This window comes from Microtus ochrogaster, chromosome X (genome assembly GCF_000317375.1).
Source record: "Microtus ochrogaster isolate Prairie Vole_2 chromosome X, MicOch1.0, whole genome shotgun sequence".
NCBI classification, from domain to species: Eukaryota; Metazoa; Chordata; class Mammalia; order Rodentia; family Cricetidae; genus Microtus; species Microtus ochrogaster.
The window spans coordinates 6,363,941-6,384,787 of NC_022026.1; the positions used below are offsets into that span (position 1 = coordinate 6,363,941).

The 20,847-nt window shown below is 36.3% G+C and overlaps 1 protein-coding gene across 2 annotated transcripts in view; it reads left to right on the plus strand.

Annotated features, from left to right (window-relative positions):
* The window catches only part of Thoc2 (THO complex 2), a 111,597-nt gene that overhangs the window by 34,755 nt on the left and 55,995 nt on the right, over positions 1–20,847 (plus strand). For both annotated transcript variants that reach the window (XM_013350464.1, XM_013350465.2), the window contains exons 8-12: positions 5,972–6,138; positions 9,170–9,262; positions 12,427–12,582; positions 13,127–13,299; positions 14,393–14,588. In XM_013350464.1, coding sequence (XP_013205918.1) covers positions 5,972–6,138; positions 9,170–9,262; positions 12,427–12,582; positions 13,127–13,299; positions 14,393–14,588 — 785 coding nt within the window. The remainder of the gene's footprint in view (positions 1–5,971; positions 6,139–9,169; positions 9,263–12,426; positions 12,583–13,126; positions 13,300–14,392; positions 14,589–20,847) is intronic.

The following is a 20,847-nucleotide window of genomic DNA, read 5'->3' on the forward strand; positions in this document are numbered from 1 at the left end:
GAAATCAACAAAATAGAAACACAGAAAACAATCCAAAGAATCAATGAAACAAAAAGCTGGTTCCTAGAGAAAATCAACAAAATTGATAAACCCCTATCCACACTAATCAAACTGCAGAGAGAATATGCAAATTAATAAGATCAGAAATGAAAAGGGGGACATAACCACAGACACAGAGGAAATTCAAAGAATCATTAGATCTTACTACAAAAGCCTGTATGCCACAAAACTGGAAAATGTAAAAGAAATGGACACGTTTTTAGATAAATACCATATACCAAACTTTTGTAGTATTATTATCTTTTACATTGTAGTTAATATCCATATATGAGTGAGTATATACCATGTTTGTCTTTCTGGGTCTGGGTTACCTCACTCAGGATGATTTTTTTTTTTTAGTTCCACCCACTTGCTTTCAAATTTCCTCTCATTGTTTTTAATAGCCGAGTAATACTCCATTGTGTAAATCACCACATTTTCTTTATTCTTCAGCTGAGGGGCATCTAGGTGGTTTCCAGGTTCTGGCTATTATAAATAAAGCTGCTATGAATATAGTTGAGCAAGTGTCCTTTTGTTATGATTGAGCATCCTTTGGATATATGCCCTAGAATGGTGTCGCTGTTGTCTGGAGGTATATTGATTCTCAGTCTTCTGAGGAACTGCCATACTGTTTTTTTTTTCCGTAGTGGTTGTACAAGTTTGCATTCCCGCCAGCAATGGATGCTCCACATCCTCCAGCATAAGCTGCCATTTGCGTTTTTGATCTTAGCTATTCTGATGGGTATAAGATAGAATGTCAAAGTCATTTTGATATGTTTTTTTCCCTAGTGGCTAACAATGATGAACATTTTTTCAGGCATTTTGCTGCCATTGAGATTTGTTTGTTGAGAATTCTCTGTTTAGGTGTGTACCCCATTTTTAAATTGAATTATTTGTTTTCTTTTGATGTCTAGTTTTTTGAGTTCTTTATATATTTTGGAGATCATCTCTAGTCACTGGCTCTGCTGCTACTGCCAAATGTAGTTTTTAAACTAAGTCTCTATTGTTCTATATATTAATAAAGACTCACAAGTCAAATGTTGTGTTGAAAACCTGCCAGCTCAGAGAGACCAAAAAGCAACCAGCTGACTTTCCTTTTTGGCCAGAGCCGCTGCAAGAGAGCCCCAGCAAGAGAGCATCTCTCTAGCCCTCCCAAACCAAAAAGACCTAGACACTCCCAAGTCCCTCTCCATTCCTTCTTGTGTATTTTTCTATCCTTCCTGGCTTCTCCATACTCAACATGGCTTATTACTGTCAACTCACTGCAGGCTTCATCCCCTGATCTAAGGTTGATTTTTATTAACTCGGTGCTATCAGATATCCTGCAACAATCAGTCCTCTGTTGGATGTGGGGTTGGCGAAGATCTTTTCCCATTCTGTAGGCTGCTGTTTTGTTTTATTTGATGGTGGCCTTTGCCTTACAGAAGCTTCTCAGTTTTAGGAGGTCCCATTTATTAATTGTTGATCTCTATATGTACTACTGGTGTTCTGTTTAGGAAGCGGTCTCCTGTTCAAGACTATTCTCTACTTTCTCTTGTATTAGGTTCCATGTAACTGGATTTATGTTGACCTCTTTGATCTTCTTTTTGACTTGAGTTTTGTGCATAGTGGTAGATATGAATATATTTGCATTCTTCTACATGCTGATATCTAGTTATGCCAGCACCATTTGTTGAAGATGCTTTCTTTTCTCCAGTTTATAGTTTTGGCTTCTTTGTCAAAAATCAAGTTTCCATAGGTGTATGGATTTATGTTTGGGTCTTCAATTCAATTCTATTGATCAGTGTGTCTGTTTTTATTTCAATATCACCCTGATTTTATTACTGTACCTCTGTAGTAGAGCTTGAGATCAGGGATGGTGATAACCTCCAGAAGTTCTTTTGTTGTACAGTATTGTTCTAACTGGCCTGTGTTAAGTTAAGTTATTGTTCCAGAAAGTTCTTTTCTATGCCTAAATCCTGAGGTATTTTCCTCTAGTGTGTCAAAGTTTCAGATCTTAAATTAAGGTATTTGATCCATTGGAATTAGTTTTGTAAAGGAGGAAGATGTGGGTCTACATTGTTTTACATGTTGATATCCTGTCTCCCTGGCACTATTAGTTAAAAAGTCTCCTTTTCAATATGTTTCTGGCTACCTTGTCAAAAGTTACATGGCTGTGGTTTATTTCTATATTACCTAGTTCATTTGCATGTATACAGTAATTGTTAGTGTGGTTGTGTAGTATAATCTGAGATCAAGTATTATCTCCAGCATTACTTTTTAAGCCAAGGATTGCTTTGATAGTTGGGATCTTTTGTGCTTCTATAATGAAGTTTTAATTTTTGTTTTGAGACAGAGTCTCCTTAGCCTCCCTTCACTGGCTTGGAATTAACTCTGTAGACCAGGCTGGCCTCAAACTCAGAAAGATCAGCCTACTTCTGCCTCCTGAGGACTGGGATTAAAAATGTGCACCACCAGGGCTGGCCATGTGTGATATGATTAATGAGTTCTTGAATTTGGTTTGTAAATGTCTTTTTAGAGGAATTTTTGCTCCTGTGTTTTTTAGATAAACTGATGTCTTCTTTTTTTTGTATGTGTGTTCTGATCTGGTATTGCTATCAAGATAATGTGAACTTTGTAGGATGAGTTTGGTATCTTTTCTTCCCTTTCTGTTTTATGGAACAGTTTCAGGAGTATTAGAACGTTCATAAATGACTGGTAAAATTTGGGAGAGAATCTATCCAGTTTTTTTTTTTCTGGAGAGGAGCTTTTTGTTTCAATCTTATTGTTTATTACTGATCTATTTAAATCATTTATATCTTATTGATTTAATTTTGATGGATCTTATGTGCTTAGAAATTTTTCTAGTTCTTTCATATTTTCCAGTTTTCTAAAATAAAAGTTCTCAGATTATTCCCTAATGGTCACTTGTATTTTATTGGCCTATGTTGTAAGATCCCCTTTTATTTCTATTTTACTGATGTGGGTTATTTCTGTCTTTGATTTGTTTGGCCAGGATGTTAGTTCTCATTTCAAAGAATCATTTTTTGTTTTGTTGCTTCTGTGTTCATTTACTCTCTGATTAATTTCTTCCTTGATCTTTATTATTTATTGTTTTTTTTTGCTACCTATTGTTTTTGGGTTTGCCTTGTCCCCTCCCACCACTCCATGGCATTAAGGGTATATCAAAATGGTATTTGTTTGACTTTAAAAATGTAAAAATTTGTAGTTATAATCTTTTCTCTTAAAACTGCCTGAGGCTATCTTGTAGCTTTTGGTAAGTTGTATTTTCACTTTTCACTTTGAATTGTTTATTTTTGCTACTGTTTTCTTCCATGGCCCATTTTAGTCATCTAAGGATGTATTGTTCAGTTTTCAAGTATTTATGATTTGTGTAATTTCTTTTGCTGTCAGTTACTTGTTTTATCCCACTATGATTGGTTCTTTTTTATGCATGAAGGAAAACTTGCATTGTATTTCTAGTAGGCTCCATTGATCACTTGTAAGAACTGGGGGATAGGAATGAGGGGAAACTGTGTACTGCATGCAAGATAAACAAACAAACGCTGCTGTCCCAGTACTCGGGAGGCAGAGGCAGGCGGATCTCGTGAGTTGCAGTCCAGCCTGGTCTACAAGAGCGAGTTCCAGGACAGGCTCTAAAACTATAGAGAAACCCTGTCTTGAAAAACCAAAAAAAAAAAGATAAACAAACATAAACAAAAGAACAACAACAACAAAAAACTGCATCTGGATTTGTGAGGACAGGTGGGCTTGTCCCAAAATAAGCCGCCTAGTCTCTTTTGAGCAGGGTCGCCTACCTTACCTTTTGAACATGGCCTCTGCTTTCCTTAACTTTACCAGGGACCCATGTGGCTGTAGCTGTATGTATTTGTCTTGGCTTCCTTTTCTTGACAGTTTTAGCTGTTCAATCAGTGTTGCTGCGTTTCCAAAGCTCTTCTCCTTTTTTGGTTTAGAATAGTGTATTCTGTATATACTGTCTTATCTCTGAGTCAGCCAGAACTTGCTTTCAGTCTGGGATCTTATCACATTGCATTTGTTGGCATCTAAGGTTGAAGATTTGGTATGGAAAAGTAGGATGGGAGTCTTTTCTCTTTCAATCTCATTGGTTCTTTAGTTGTGTGTAATATGACCACAGAAACATTAAAAAGAAAAATGTCAAGCCAACCAATTCTTTGAAAGATTTGTGAACATTCAACTATTTTGAGTGCATGATTTTAAGGGTGCTTAGTATACTCTGAATATAAACTTTATTCATTCCAGATTCATATTGCCTCTGTGAAAATCCCTTTGAAAGGGAAACGAGTTGACTTTTTCTTTCACCTAAACCTTTTCATATAATAGTAGCAACAAACTATAATAATATAACAAAATATGATGATGATGATGCTGATGATGATGATAATGATAATGATGATAATCATCTCTGTGTAGCCCTGGCCATCTTGATTAACCTGAAACTTTTTAGAAGGTATTCTTGAGAACAAAAATTACTGTCTTCTTTCGCATAGTAGAGAGTAAAAACTCCAAATACATTGTCAAGAAACTTTAATAAAATGGTGGCTCACAACCATCTGTAATGAGGTCTGGTGCCCTCTTCTGGCCAGCAGGCATACACACACACAGAATATTGTATACATAATAAATAAATATTAAAAAAAAATGAAAAAAAAAGAAACTTTAATAAAGAAGTTGTGCGTAGCATTGAGATGATACCTTTAATCCCAGAACTCAGAAGGTAAAGTAAGGCAGATCTCTGAGTTCAAGGCCAGCATGGTCTACATAGTGAGCTCCAGAATGCTGGGAAGAAGAGGAGTGTGACACCATAACTCTCCTCTCTGAGATGGACGTAGGTTAGAATCTTCCCAGTAAGCCACCACCTCGTGGTGCTACACACATTATTAGAAATGGGCTAAGCAGGATATGAGAGTTAGCCAGTAAGACACTAGAGCTAATGGGCCAAGCAGTGTTTAAAAGAATACAATTTGTGTGTTGTTATTTCGGGGCATAAGCTAACTAGGCGGCCGGGAGCCGGGTGACAGGAACGCAGTCCGCTGTTCCTTCTACAGTTAACAAATTCACTTTGCTTCATTCTTACAACATTGTCAACTTCATCATATTTCTTGCTTTCATCTTGTTACATTTGCTATAATGTACTGAATATCTGTTCATCTTCGCATATACTCCAGTTACTTTCAGTACATTTTTTCAGTGATCATTCTCCATAATGTGTGAACTCATCTTAAGGATAGAAGAGGAAATCGCTTAATTGTGTTATCACAAGCTTGTGGACACTTAGTAGATAGCTACGTAATATTTAAATGGAGAATGAGTACATGACTGTTTCAGATCTGGTATTTCTTTACTTTTTCCCACATATTCTCTTCCGGGATGGTTTTGTATTCCTCCAAAGGCATAACGATATTACTGCCTCCTCTGCCCTCGTATATTTGTGGTGCTTAATATAACTGGTGGTTGGGGCTTATGATTTCTCTGAAGATCACATGTCTGTTGATGCTTAGGATAGACAAAAGCCTTTCTAAGATGCTTAAAAACAAGAGTGCCTATGTTCTACCACAGCTGTCATTTGAAAAAGATCTTTGGATATTGAAGCTTGCTGATTATTTAGAATTTCACTGTGTAGGAAACAGCTTGTTATGTAAAACCCTGAAGTTTAATAAAAAAAATGTTTTAACCCTTCAGTGTGGCTACTTTAAACTACTAGAGTATTCAAAGAGACCCAATCTGGTTGTTTCTGTTTTCATCTGTGAAATATGTAATCTTTAAAAATGTTCCTGAGAAGATTCTCCTCTTAAGGAGGGGACACCAACTTTGAAAATAAGCTATAAATATAGTTTGATCTTACTATATATTATCATAACTGATGATTTTACTAGAAATGACATGTAACTTATATGTTTCTCATCTGTTTCAGGATGCTTTAATCTGGATCCCAATAGAGTTTTGGATGTAATTTTAGAAGTATTTGAATGCAGGCCAGAGCACGATGACTTCTTTATATCTTTATTAGAATCTTACATGAGCATGTGTGAACCGCAAACACTGTGTCATATTCTTGGGTTCAAATTCAAGTTTTATCAGGTAAAAATGTGTATATATGTATATCTATAGGTTAACTTTATAACTTTGTGTGTTTAGTTTTATATTTTATTTCACTGTAGTATTTGCTAGTTGCAGCTCAAACATTTAGCTGAGGAGATAGAGAACTGGAAAGCTGACTATATGACTTACATATGATTATATTATATGACCTATAGTAACACTTTAAATGATCTGACGAGAAAGTCTGGAGAAAAGCAGAATTAAATTTTACGTTATGAGAGACAGGGTCTGGTAATACTTGATTGAAGGAGGAGTAATAGTGTGTTGTGTCGGCAGAGACTACACATTTGTTTCCTGGCTGCCCAGACCCAAATAATCACACAGAAACTATATTAATTATAACACTGTTTGGCTGATAGCTTAGGAGTATTCCTAGCTAGCTCTTACATCTTAACCTATTTTTATTAATTTGTGTATCATCATGAGGCTGTGGCCTACCAGTAATGTTCTGGAGTCCTCCTCCTGTGTAGCTACATGGCATCTCCCTGACTCTGCTTTCTTTCCTCCTCTATCTCTGCTTGGATTTCTTGCTTTGCTATATTCTGCCTTACCCTATGCCAAAGCAGCTTCTTTATTAACCAGAGGTAATAAAACATATTCACAACATACAGAGGGGAATTCCACATCAGTGGTGAGACTTCTGTGCAGAAATAAACTGTGATGCTAAAGATTGGTGGTGTGGGCATATCTAACAGATTGAAAGAATGGTCTGTAATCTTATGTGCCTCAATTGTAACATGGGCAAAAAAGTGGTAGAAAATCATCTCTGAATAGGTAGATGCATATTAGATTGTCATAGGCCTCTGGCTACATGTTATTTTAGAATTTGATATGTTTATGAAGGGTATTAGAGTTTTTAGGGATTTTATGAAGTACTTGAAGTGTATTTTGCATCTTTTTATTTAACCAGTATAATAATCGTAAAGAATCTCTATTCTTTGGTTATTTCTCTTTTTTGTCTGCAATATTATTGCTAATGCTATTTTCTAAAAGATTTAATGGATGTGCCTACTATTGAAAAATTGTTTCTGGTGGTATTATACTATTATAAAATTAGCCACAACTTCTTCTCATTTTCTGACCAAAAGCTTGAGAGTCCACCCTTACCCCCAAAATAGGGTCCTCTTTGTAACAGCTTTGGCTGTCCTGGAACTCTGTAGACCAGGTTGATCTCTAACTCACAGAGATTTGTCTGCCTCTGTGTCTTGAGTGCTATGATTAAAGGTATGCTACCTACCATTTCCTAGTCCTGAAATAAGTCCAAGTATTTTATTAATTTTTAAAAGGCATCTTAATTATTTTATATTTGATCAGGAAACCAACTGCTGAAATATAAAAGTAGAGAAAATTTATTTTGTTACATGATTAATTAAAATGTAGCTTACATGTTTGGAGTGTGTACCTTTCAGATCATTTCACAGTGAAGACTGATGACCTTTTGAGAACTATCAAGTTAGTTAATTTTAGAGTTAAAGAATAGTTTTACATGAACATATTGCTAGTGATATAACCAGTGTGTAACTGAATTGCTTTACTATATTTGAACAAAATTTTTTTGTTTTAAAATAATATTTAATATGCATTTTGGGCAGTTTTTAGATTAAGAAATATTTGATATTAGAAACGACATGCTGTTGTCAGAAATATTTTTCATACTGCACTGTGTGACAGACAGTATTACCTTCTTGCTAATGCCAGAGCTGTCTTGGTTATTGTGAGAAATTCATCTTAGGACTGCTGAAGGGAGGAAAAGAATTGTCAGAGAATTTAAGCAATTTGTGGTCTGTGAGAGAAAGTAAGGAAAGCTATGAAAACCAAAGTCTTAAGGGATGGAATCATGGGTGTAAGCTCTTAGGAATGTGTAGTCACTAATTCCACACTCTTTCCTACCACTTCCTAAACTCCCTCTTTTCACAACCCACACTGATAAAAGCATTTAAAGGGGGACGGAAAGAGATGCGACAACTTTATAAGCAGAAATGCAGACGATGTTATACAGTTTAAATCTCACATTCTGTTCAAGTCTCCGCTTTTACTCATATATTCATATGTGAATGCTTAGTCTCAACATTTTTTATTTTATTTAAATAACATTTTTTTCATTTATATACTGACCAAAGTTTTACCTCCCTCCTCTCCTTCTGGATTCTTCTCCCACAACTCCCATATACTCTCTTCCCCATCCACTCCTCCCTCTCCATTCAGAAGGGGGCAGGACTCCCATAGGCTTGAACAAAGTATGGCACATCATGTTGAGGCAGGACTGTAACATGAGGGCCTGCTGGTTGGGGTTTCTGTCCTACCCAGTTCCCCCAGCTGTTTAGCCCCAGAAGAATTGCACGGAGATTCTGCATTAGTTATAACTGATTGGCCCATTAACTCAGGCTTCTTATTAACTCTTGTAGCTCATATTAACCCATTATTCTTATCTATGTTAGTCACATGGCTTGGTACCTTTCTCAGCAGGGCAGGTCCCATCCTGCTTCTTCAGTGGTCTGGGCAAATTGGTGGAAGACGTTCCTTCTTCCCAGAATACTTCTGTTCTCATCGCCCTGCCTCTACTTCCTGTCTGGTTGACCCTCCTATACTTCCTGCCTGGTCAATCAGCATTTATTTAAAACATGATTGACAGAATACAGACAATTCTCCTGCACCACAGGACCAAGCACTTCCCTATGTATAAAGGCTGGGCAAGATAATTCAGCATGGGGAATAAATTCCCCAAAACAAGCTAAGCACCAGGGACAGGTCCTGATCTCACTGCTAGGAGCCTCCCAAACAGACCAAGCTACACAGCTGTCACATACATGCAGGGGGCCTAGGTCGGTCCCATGCAGTGTGTTTGCTTGTAGTCATCTAAGGATGTTTTGGGACGCTGGCAGAAATCTTTGCTCCACTGTTCAGATGTTTGGTTTTAAAAGGGAGAATAGTGAAGTGTATTGATGATAGGTAGAGAAGAGAAAAGATTTTAATTTTACTTTATACCCTAAAGATTTTTTTTTCCTTTCAGGAACCAAGTGGTGAGACACCGTCATCTTTGTACAGAGTTGCAGCAGTGCTTCTGCAATTTAATCTCATTGATTTAGATGATCTTTATGTACACGTAAGTTGAGTGGTCTGTATTGGCTTCTGTTTCTCAGGGGCGGGGAATATGAGTAGATAGTTAAAAGTACTTCACTGTTAGCTCTAGACTCCTGGGTTGTTTTCTTTGAAGCTTTGTCTACTTTACAAAAATTAGTGGATTCTTTTCTTTGGCAAACTATGGAAATTGAATTCCTCTTAATCACCCTTATAGGTTTCGAGATTGGATAAAAGCTTTTTTGAATCATCACCTGTGCTTAGTTCATGGGGAAAAAGGTGAAGCACTAAGCAATGTAGTGCCAAGCTTCTTTATTTTACATGTGACTTGTAGGAAATAGGGAATTACCTAGATAGTTTTAGGTAAACATTGCTGTATTTTTATTTCTAGTATATTAAATTGTTTTCAGTATGTTTACTGTGTAATAATTGACCATTATTGGGATTTATTGTTGGGTCTAGTATCTAGAAGAGTTTATTATGGTTGTGACAAATGACTTCTAGTTCATCAAGAGTTGAGCTACCAGTTTGGGAAGCTAAACTTTGCAGTACACCCTTATTAGTTTCTGCTTTGGGATATCTGTTGACTTAAAGTAATTCACAATTGTAGTCTTGGCTGCCTTTGAAATCATGTTATAATTTCCTTCCTATTTGTATGCTGTGGCTAGAGAGTTGAATAAAAGGATTGTCTCTGCCTTGCAAAATCACATTGTGGCTTTGTATGAAAATGTAGTCTGTGGTGTGAGCTCGTAGTAGATACTGATCACATTCATCAGTGGGTGGGCTGGGTGTTAGAAAACTTTTCTAAACTAGTGAGGTTGAATTAGGATCATAGAAGAATAGATATTTTCCAGACTGAAATGGTAGAAATATATAGGTAAAATTAAGTGAGTTTAAAAGCCAGAAATTCCACAGCATTGGAGTTACCTGTGTAAGGAGACCCTAGGAACTTGAGAGCGTTTGAAGCCTAGGTGGTATAAGGGAGTAGTGAGGATGGAGAAGCAGGTTGGAACTAGACCATTGGAAGGCTTCTAGCTGCATAGAGTGGATAGTTTGACTTTTTTTCTTGGAATGAGAGAACCATTAAAAATTTAAAGAAAAGTGATACATGGACTGAAACTGGAATATTGGTTAGAAGATGAAGTATTGGAAAGCCCAAAAAACAGATCTGAAATGATAATGAACTTAAATACTCATGTTCCAGGTTAGTAATAAATACAAATAGACTATGCTGCTTCTTTGAGATGATATGGGTTGACAGATTGGATTTATATGCCAGTATAGAGTCTATGTGAGACACAACTAAAGCTGTGGCATCAGGAAATATTATAAGCAAGCTATGTGTAGTGGCTCATGTCTGTAATCAGTACTCAGGACAGTGACAGGAGTTTGAGGTCTTCCTGGCCTATGTAGCAACTTCCAGGCTAATTAGAGCTGTGCAGAAAAACCTCTCAAACAAACAAACACAAACATGTAAATAACAAAAAGAAAACAGTGGATGTAAAATAGTAAGGATTTTATAGTTAGAAGAGACTTTCTAGTAGTAGAACCTAAAGAGAATCATTTAAGGCAGTGGTTCTCAACCTTCCCAATGCTGTGACCCTCTAATACAGTTCCTCATGTTGTGTTGACCCCCCCAACCATAAAGTTATTTTTGTTGCTACTTCATAACTGTAATTTTGCTACTGTTACAAATCGTAATGTAAATATCTGTATTTTTCGATGGTCTTAGGTGACCCTGTATAAGGTTCATTTGACCCCAAAGGGGTAGAGAACTACACATTGAGAACTGTTGATTTAAGGGGTTATGTGTTGCTCCATGTAAGAGTGCTTTATGTGGCTTATTCAGGGTCTTAGATTTAAACCCCAGCACTGCGAAACAAATAAAAACACACCAGAGAGTGTTAATGATGTTCACTAAGAAGATAAAATCATTCTAACTTTATATACACCAAATCAACATTCTGAAAATACACAGAACTGGAAGTTGAGATAAATAAAAGCATTGCATACCATTTATCTATTAGTTACTGTCATCTAGGTAAAAGAGTTTACACTAGCCATTGAAATAAATCAATAACAATATGTTTGCCATTCAGAATGAAGAAAAGTTACCTCTTTGGACATGTCTCTAGCAAATTGACTGTTTCTCCCTTTTCTTTGATTGATAAGGTGAAGCATACAGTATTTAATATTTCACCTTTTAATGTTCACTGGTTGTTTTCCTTACATTAGCTATAGCTAATGAATTGAAATGGAACATACATTTTTACAGGGTAAAAACATTTCTGTTGTAGCTCACTGTAGTGTCTTGTAGAAGCTAAGTGGCTCTTTTGGTTTGGTTTTTTTGTCAGGTTTGTTATTACTATTATTATTATTATTTTGGTTTTTCGAGACAAGGTTTCTCTGTAGCTTTGGATCCTGTCCTGGAACTAGCTCTCGTAGACCAGGCTGGCCTTGAACTCACAGAGATCTGCCTGCCTCTGCCTCCAGAGTGCTGGGACTAAAGGCGTGCGCCACCACCACCTGGCAGGTTTATTATTACGAAGTGCTTGTAGTAACAGTCCTCCACATGTACAAGGTAACTGATTTGAGATAATCAAGTTTCATAACAGGGCGTTGACAAAATACTACTTTCTTTTTTGTATTGATTTAGAAACTAGTTTGTGACTTACTATGAGATACCAAGGTATTACTAGTTTTATAATAGATAATCAGAACATCCAAATCTCCCTTTTATATATATAATCTTTGGAGTTTGGCTTTTAAAGGGGCAATACATAGTTTTTCTTTGTTTGGGTGATACTAAAGTTCAAACATGGGATCTACTCATGCTGGGCAAACTTTGCTCTCTATCACTGAGCACCCTTCCTCCTGATATTTTCAATGGAATAAGTACATTTGGGTATATTTATAAATTCAGTGGTGAGCATCTCTGTAGTGTGAATTTAGAACATTTAGCATACCAAAGATATGAAACATTTATTGCTACATGACTTTAAAATGTGTACAGTATTCAGGTACTAACCTTTTAAAATTGGACAATAAGACTTATTTAAAAGGAAGTCATAGGTATGGGTAAACTAAACTTCGTATTTGTAGATTTATTAATTGCACAATAGAATTTGCCTTTTATATGTATAAGCTATTTATATTAACTCTTAAGAAATTTTAATGATCTCTTTTTAGCTCCTTCCAGCTGATAATTGCATTATGGATGAATACAAACGAGAAATTGTGGAAGCTAAACAAATTGTAAGAAAACTCACAATGGTTGTATTATCTACTGAGAAACTTGATGAACGAGACAAAGAAAAGGACAAGGATGATGAGAAAGTAGAAAAGGTACATCATTTAGTCTAGTAAAATTTGCTGTGTTTAAAATTACTAAATTTAATTTCTCATCATTAATCACCTTATAAAAGTAAAATTTCTTAGTTTTGGATTATGTTAAAATATGATTTGGGTAATATTCATTTGGATTTTAATATGAATGGTACCTTTAGAAAAAAAACTGCTCTTTTTGTTTCTTGTGTAAATTTTAAAAATGTCACAAAATACATTGATTTTATTTTTGCTGTATATATAATATTCTTCAAGTAGTAAGGGGATTCTCAAAGATGAATGAATTCTAGTGAGTGTCTCCTGCATTATAGCATGAAGTCAAAGTTAATTCCAAATTTATAAACTATAATGCCCATGTTTGTGCTAAATGGAAAAATAAAACAAAAAAAGATTCTATTTTTTCAAGTCACTAAAAATTCAGGCAGTTGTTAAATTTCCTAGATATTGTAACTTTTTTGATGTGCATTAATTGTGATATTTAGCTGAAGTTGTAAAGAGAAATATCTGTATTCCAAGTATCATTGTTACTCTTGTTCATTTTTAGCCACCTGACAACCAGAAGCTTGGTTTGTTGGAAGCCTTGTTAAAGATCGGGGATTGGCAGCATGCACAGAACATCATGGATCAGATGCCTCCATACTATGCAGCTTCACATAAACTAATAGCTCTAGCTATTTGCAAGCTTATTCACATAACTGTTGAGCCTCTATACCGAAGGTATGTGAGTCTGTATTAAGTGCTAAGATTTCGTTTGGGATTGCTAAAAAGATATGTGTATTTCTTTTCTCTTTAAATCTGGCATATCTATTACTATATTTTCTCAAAATGGAAGACTATTCACAGGGCATGTCAGCCATTTTTACACAGCTTCTCTCCTAATGTCCCAGTGTTGTAGAATATGTTCTGCAATGTTATATGAAAACTTAGGTTAAACTTCTGGAGCTTTTCTACATGTATTGAGAGTGAAAATACCTTTCTTTTATTTTTAAACTTTTCTTCGTGGGAGGAAGAAAATTTTCCCCTTTTTATTAACCTCAGGGAAACATTATTCTGGGGTTAATGACTCTGCATATTAGTATTCTGAGACTCAGGCTGCTTTTTGGGAAATTACTAGCGTAATTCCTCTTATTATCCCGAATGTGTCCACTAGACCTGTAGACGTCAGCCTATTTAGGGAACTTAGGAGCAGTATTAGCAGCAGCTCTGACTTCAGCCTCATAAACAAAGCCTGTTTCAGGCCTCTCAAAAGCCCCAGCCTTCATGACTTGTGCATAGCCACTAGATGCTGCTTTCATTGCGACTTGAGGTGTAGACAGCGCAGACCTCTTCAGAGATCAACTCCTGTGACTTCAAAGTAAGATACCTGCTTAGTATGTGAGAACTCTGAGCATGCTGTCCTTTCTAGTATTGTACTTCGATTGTCCAGTTATCTTGCCTACCACCCCTTCCTCATACTCAGTGTAGGTAGTTGAGCTCAGATTGAGAAATGTTTGATTTCATCTTGTACATCTGAGGGCCATCGCTTCGTCATTCCTATAACTATATTCTCTATGTTGGCCAAGCTTAACTTAAACTCATGTTACATGAGAGCTACATTGAGAATTCCTTATTTAATTTGCTATTTTGAAACATTCTCTTTCTGAGCTTTGTTTTTATGCTTGTTGAATTTGTTTTTATATTTTCACTTGAGAATTACTATAATAAAGTTAGTGATGGCTAGAATAGATATACAAGCAAGAAAATTATTATTGTGTTAAGATATTTGGGCTTAATAGTGCATAAATTTCTAAATCTTGATTCTTTTTTATAGAGTTGGTGTTCCTAAAGGTGCTAAAGGCTCAACTGTTAGTGCTTTGCAAAACAAGTTAGCACCAAAGCAAGTGGAGAGCTTTGACGATTTGAGGAGGGATGTGTTCAACATGTTCTGTTACCTTGGTCCTCACCTATCTCACGATCCCATTTTATTTGCAAAAGTCGTGCGCATAGGCAAGTCATTTATGAAAGAGGTCAGTAAGATTTTTCTTCCTAGTAGAAAATTAAAATTTGAAATGAATATATTTGTTTTCATGAGTATTTCTAAAAGCAGAAACAAAGTAAACATGATGTAAGAAAAGTTGTGTTGAGTAAATTAGCTCAGTTTATGGAAAGTCCATGATGATTCATCAGATACCTCCCTTAGGAAAATCCATATTTTGAATTCTGTTGTAACTAGCACTTTCTTACTAGTTTTTACCCTTATCTGTCTTCTGTTTATTTTCTAGCATGCGGTTTTGAATCATTACTATTAGCTGTTTGTAATTTTTCCAACCACAAAGTCCTGTGCTTATTATTTCTATTTTTTACTTATTTTTGGTGATAGGATTCAACTTGGTGTTTTGTGTGTTCTGAGTGTGTGCTCTACTGTGGAGCTGTGTTCCCAGCTCATCATATTTCTTTTTAAGTAAAGCTTTTATTGAAATAAATTATACATATAGAAAAATAAGTAAATTGTGATTATAGTTCAGTGACCTTTCTAAAACTAAACACCCATGTGTCTACCACTTAAACCAAGAAATTGAATAGTACCAGCAATGCCCCTACCTCATTTATAAACTTAGACTATTTAAAAAACATTTATGACATAGAATGTGCATATGACATGCATCTCCAGTCTTAAATTACCTTTTCTTACCTTACTTAAGTCAGTTTCCCCTATGTGTTGCTGGTTTCTGTCATTGTAGTTTTGCTTTTTCTGTGATCTTATGTAAATAATTAGTGTTTTCTGATTTTTTTCACTTAATGTTTTGAGATTCATGATTCAAGTTATTACATGTGTCAATAGTCCTTTGATGAGTAATAATATTTCATTATATGTAAACATGTAGTTACTGATAAATTTACCAAGTGATGGATATTTAAGTTATTTTTGGTTGGGCTGTTATAAAGGTGCTTTAAATATCTATACTTCTGGGGGATATATTTTTTTCATTACCAGAAGTAGGATTTGTTAGTGAAATAAATAAGTATATGTTGAACTGTAAGAAATTACAAAAATGCTGGATGTGATAGTGCACACCTTTTTTTAAGATTCATTTATTATGTATACAATGTTCTGCCTGCATGTATGCCTGAAGGCCAAAAGAAGGTACCAGATCTCTTTATAGGTAGTTGTGAGTCACCATGTGGTTGCTGAGAATTGGTCTCAGGACCTCTGGACGAGCATCCAGTGAGTGCCCTTAACCTCTGAGCCATCTCTCCAGCCCTCCTGTGGTGCACACTTTTAATCCCAGAACTCAGGAGACAGATGCAGGCAGATCTCTGTGAGTTTTTCAGGACATCCAGGTTTACATAGCAAGCTCTGGCTATATAGTAAAAGCCTTTCTTAAAGCAAAGAAGAAATTATGAAAACTGACAATGTCTATAGTATTTTACATTTCTGAGAGCAATCTTTGAGACTTCCAGATGCTCCATAGCCTCACTGACACATGGTATTTTAATACTTAAATTTTATCCATCTTAGTAACTTGTGGTATCTTATTGTGGTTCCAGTTTCTGTCATGCTAGTGACTAATGTTGAGTATCTTTTAATGTACTTATTTGCTACTTATAATTATTTTTAGTGAAGTGTCTGTTCATGTTTTCTCCATTTTATATCACAGTCTTTTTGTTACTGAGTTCTCGTCTTTGTATATTGTTGGATTTTATCAAAAAGGTTAGAGGTGGTTGTGAACCAAACTCTGGTTCTCTGGAAGAGTAGAGACTTCTTTTCACCATGGAACTATCGCTCCAGCCCTTCAAAACTCTTTCTGTAGAGTTATTTCTCTGAAATTAAGAGTCCAACCTTAGTTCGATTCCTGGCATCTGCTTTTGGATGGCTCACAACCACCTCTAACTCCAGCTCCCCGAGATCTGATGACTCTGGCTTCCACAGGGACATGTACATACCTACACACAGACTCATAGACATATAGACATATAGACAACTATGGATAATATGCAAACACCATTTTAAAAAGGAAAAATGGTATTAATTTCAGGTTAGTATGTTTTTCTCTTAAAATTTCCTGGGTTTGGTGTGCTCAATCTGTTTGTTTATTTTTGCAACCTATATAAGACTTTCTCATGGAGTGTTGACCAGACTATAGCATGCATCATAATTACCTGTCAGGCTTACTAAAATGCAGATTGTTGGTCCTAAACTTCAGTATTTGGTCAATAGGCCTGAGTGGAAGGTGAAAATTTGCATTTCTAACATGTTTCCTGGTGATATTGATGCTTCTGGTTCAAAGATCAAATTGTTACTTTAGTATATCAAGCAGATTTGATCGTCCTTTGTGGGCTTAAAAGGGGGTGGCAGTGACTAATAATCTAGAAATCTGATCAGAAATCACTACTATTCTCTCTGCTTTAACATCCGGGCATTTTTCTCCTTGACATAACTGGGAGATGACAAAAAATGAACAGAGCAACTTACAATTTTGCCATGCTTTCAAGAAGACTCCCTTCATATCAGACTTCTTGACTACAAGAATGCTGAGATTCCCAAAGAATATATGGCATTCTACATAGTGGGAATTGTTTTGTGTTGTTAGTAACATGTTTTGCCATTGCCATTTATGATAAGGCTCCTCAGAAAGCCAAAAAATGTTGCTAAGATAAAAACTCTCACAAGAGTAGGAAGAGAGAAGAAAAGAGGCTCCATTGTGAATCTCCTACTCCCAGGCACTGGGTGGGGGCACTGACTGCTGCAGGAGACCTACAACATACATAACCACATAAGAGTCTTGTCTCTTTCCAGACTGCAAGGACAGAAAATAGTTGTAGTTAGATTTTGTGTGTGAACCAGTCAGAGGAGTTTCTATTTTATATAGAAGCCAATTTTTATTTTATTTTTTATTAACACACAAAGAAGTCGGTTTTATTATAGCATTTTCAAACTTTTTTTTGCTTTTTTCTTTTATTGAAATTATTTTTTTATCACATAATATGTCCCGATTACAGTTCTCCTCCTCTAATCTTCTCATTCTTCCCAACTCCCCTGCCATCCAGTTCTACTCCCTTTCTTTTATTAGAAAACAGGCTTCTAAGGGATACTAATACAATAGAATAAAATATAGTAAGATATGACAAAAACTATCACATAGGAATTGGACAGAACAAACAGAAGGAAAAGAGTCCAAGAGAAGGCACAGGAAACATAGACCCACTCATTTGGACATTCATGAATCCTATAAAAACACTGAACTGGAAGCTATACTATATATACAAAGGGCCTGTTGATTTAGAAGGCCTTGCTCCCTGGTGTCCTGCACTACCTCTGGCTCTTATATTCTTTCTGCCTCCTCTTCTGTCGCACTCCTTGAGCCAGGCATTGGGTGGGCTGAGGAAGTGGGTATTTAATGGATACATCCCATTTAGGGCATAGTGTTCCAAGTTCTATCATTCTCTGTAATGTCTGATTGTGGCTCTCTGAATTCGTTTCCCAATGCTGCAGGTCTCTGATGGTTGAGCAAGGCACTGGTCAATGAATATAGTAGAATGTCATTAGGAGTCATTTTATCATTTTTTTAAAGACCAGCAATTTTTGGTTTTGCCCTAGGTCCCTGGGGTATCTATCTAGTCTCAGGTTCTTGGCCCCCCAAGCAGTTTCGGTTATGGGTTCTATCTCACGGAGTGGACCTTAAGTCAAATCAGATACTAGTTATTTACTCCCCCAAGCGTTGTGCCATCATTGCCTTAGCGTATTTTGTAGGCAGGACAGCATTGTAAATCAAGACTTTCTGGCTAGGATGGTGTTTATTTTTTTCTCTTTTGGTAGTGTGCAGAGTATCTTCCTATACTAAAGGAAGTGGAATATAGGGGTGAAGGCTTGACTATTCATGTTCAGTGAGATCTGTAGGTTTTGCCTTCAGTAATGAGGCCTTACCATCAGTTTTTGTAAAGCAATAAAACCTGGCTTGTTTGGGAATTCCCATGGGATTCCTTTTGCCAACAACTCAATTATATGTAACTCAATCCCAATCCTGGAAGCTTCATTTGGTGACAAGAGTTGGCCAGCTGGACCTATGTCACCCCTAGTATTTGATGGTTTCATTTAGATCACTTTCATATATGTATATATTTTAGGAAACTTCTACTATAGTGGGTTTCCATACTACCCTTCAAATTTTCACTAATTTTAGCTATCTCTCCCCATATTTTCTCTCTCATTTGCCCTCCTTTCTAATCCTCCTATTTCTCGTTTCCTGCATGTTCACTCATAACTATTCTATTTTGTTTCCTAATGAGATCTATCTGTCTATAGTTCCTTACTCTATACTTACCCTCTGTGGTTATATGGATTGTAGCTTGGTTATCATTGACTTAAAAGCTCATAGCCACATATAAGCAAATACATACCATATTTGTCATTCTGGATATGGGATACCTCACTCAGGGTGATTTTTTTCTAGTTCCATCCTTTTACCTGCAAAATTAATTATTTCATGTTTTTATCAGCTGAGAAATACTCCATTGTGTAAATGTACCACATGTTCTTTATTTATTCATCTGTTGAAGGACATCTAGGTTCTTTCTGTTTTCTGACTGTTATGAATAGAGCAGCAATGAAGATGGTTGAGCAGCTGTTTCTGTGGTAGGATGAAGCGTCCTTTGCATATATGCCTAAGTCTGGTAGAACTGGATCTTGCAGTAGATCAACTTTCATCTTCCTGTTGTCCCCCTTGTTTTTTGCTTCTTTTTTGATTTTCTGAGAAGCAAACTTTTACTGCATTTATTTTATGTGTGTGTGTGTGTGTATGTATGTATGTATGTATGTATGTATGTATGTATACCATAGCACTGTGTGAAGGTCAGCAGAGGACAACTTGTAGTTAGTTCTCTTCCTCCACCATGTGGATCTCATGGATCAAGCTCAGATCCATGTCAGCCTTGATAACAAGCACCTTTACCTGATGACCCTATCTCATCAGTCCAAGAATGTTTGAAAACAACTAAACCTTTCATTAGTGTTGTTTTCCAGATGGACACTATTGTGATTGATACTGTTTGTTATGCCTCCTACTGTACTTTTGCTATTATAATACTTTGTATACAAACCATACAAGGAACTGAGGCCAAAGTCTGTTTTTTTTTATTTTGAGATTTTATTTTTATTTTATACCTTTGGGTATTTTGCTTGCATGTTTGTCTATGCTATCTGTGCATGCAGTGCTCACAGAGGTCAGAACAAGACATTGAGTTTCTTGCTGCTGGAATTAGAGATGTTTGAGCTACCATGTGTATGCTGAGATTCGAACCCAGGTCCTTTGTAAGAGCAGCCAGTACTCTGCTGAGCCATCTTTCCCCAAGTTGTGTTTTCTTTGGTTGTTTGTTTGATTTTTGAGACAGGGTTTCACTGTGTGTTACTGTCAGGCCTGGAACTCACAGGGATCTGCCTCCCTTGCTTCTCAAATGCTGAGATGTACACAACTTCACATTGCAGAAACCAAGTTTACCATAAAACAGTCCTGCTTTCCAATGAAACCAGTCAGGGAAAAACTACCGAGATGCTTGTGTTTGTATTTTTGTATTGTTATTTGTAATAATTGGTTTGAATTAAGATCACCTTATTTACCTCATTGATAAAGTATTCAGTCATATTTAGGAAATGTATCTTTTTTGTGCAGCATAAATGTTATTGAGTAGGGGAGCAGACTTGTGGGGGCATCAGTCCTTCTTGGCCACAGCCTCTTTCATGACTGACAACATGTTGCTCTACTCTTCCCTCTTCCTCTTGGTGTGGATGTGTGGCCACTCTTCTTGATGAACTGGAGCTAGCACTTGTCCTTGAACACCTTGAGCAGCTCCATGGTGTGCCAGTTGTAGGTCATGAAGCTGCACACCTCCTGGATCATGTTCTGCATGAACTTTGGTGTGCTTGGTGAGGTGCCAGCACTGCTGGCTATGTATCGGCTTGCCACTTTGGCTTTTGTTGAAGCCCACTACCTTGGGATTGAACTGGGCCATAGCTGCACAGGAAGATTATGTAGTAATTTTAACATTAGCTATACTGTCTAGGTTCAGATACTAAATATCAATAGGCAAGTGGCAACTCTGTGTGAATGGTGTGTGACTTATTTTTTAGGAGACTTGTTTTGCTAAGAGTAGGAAATTAATGAGTATATACAAGTCCATACAAGAAAAAGGTAAAATACGTTTTTTAATTCATTTATTAATTGCTCCATATTCCAAGAATTAAATTTTAGAAGATATATTATTAATGGTATATATGAGTGTGTGTGTGTG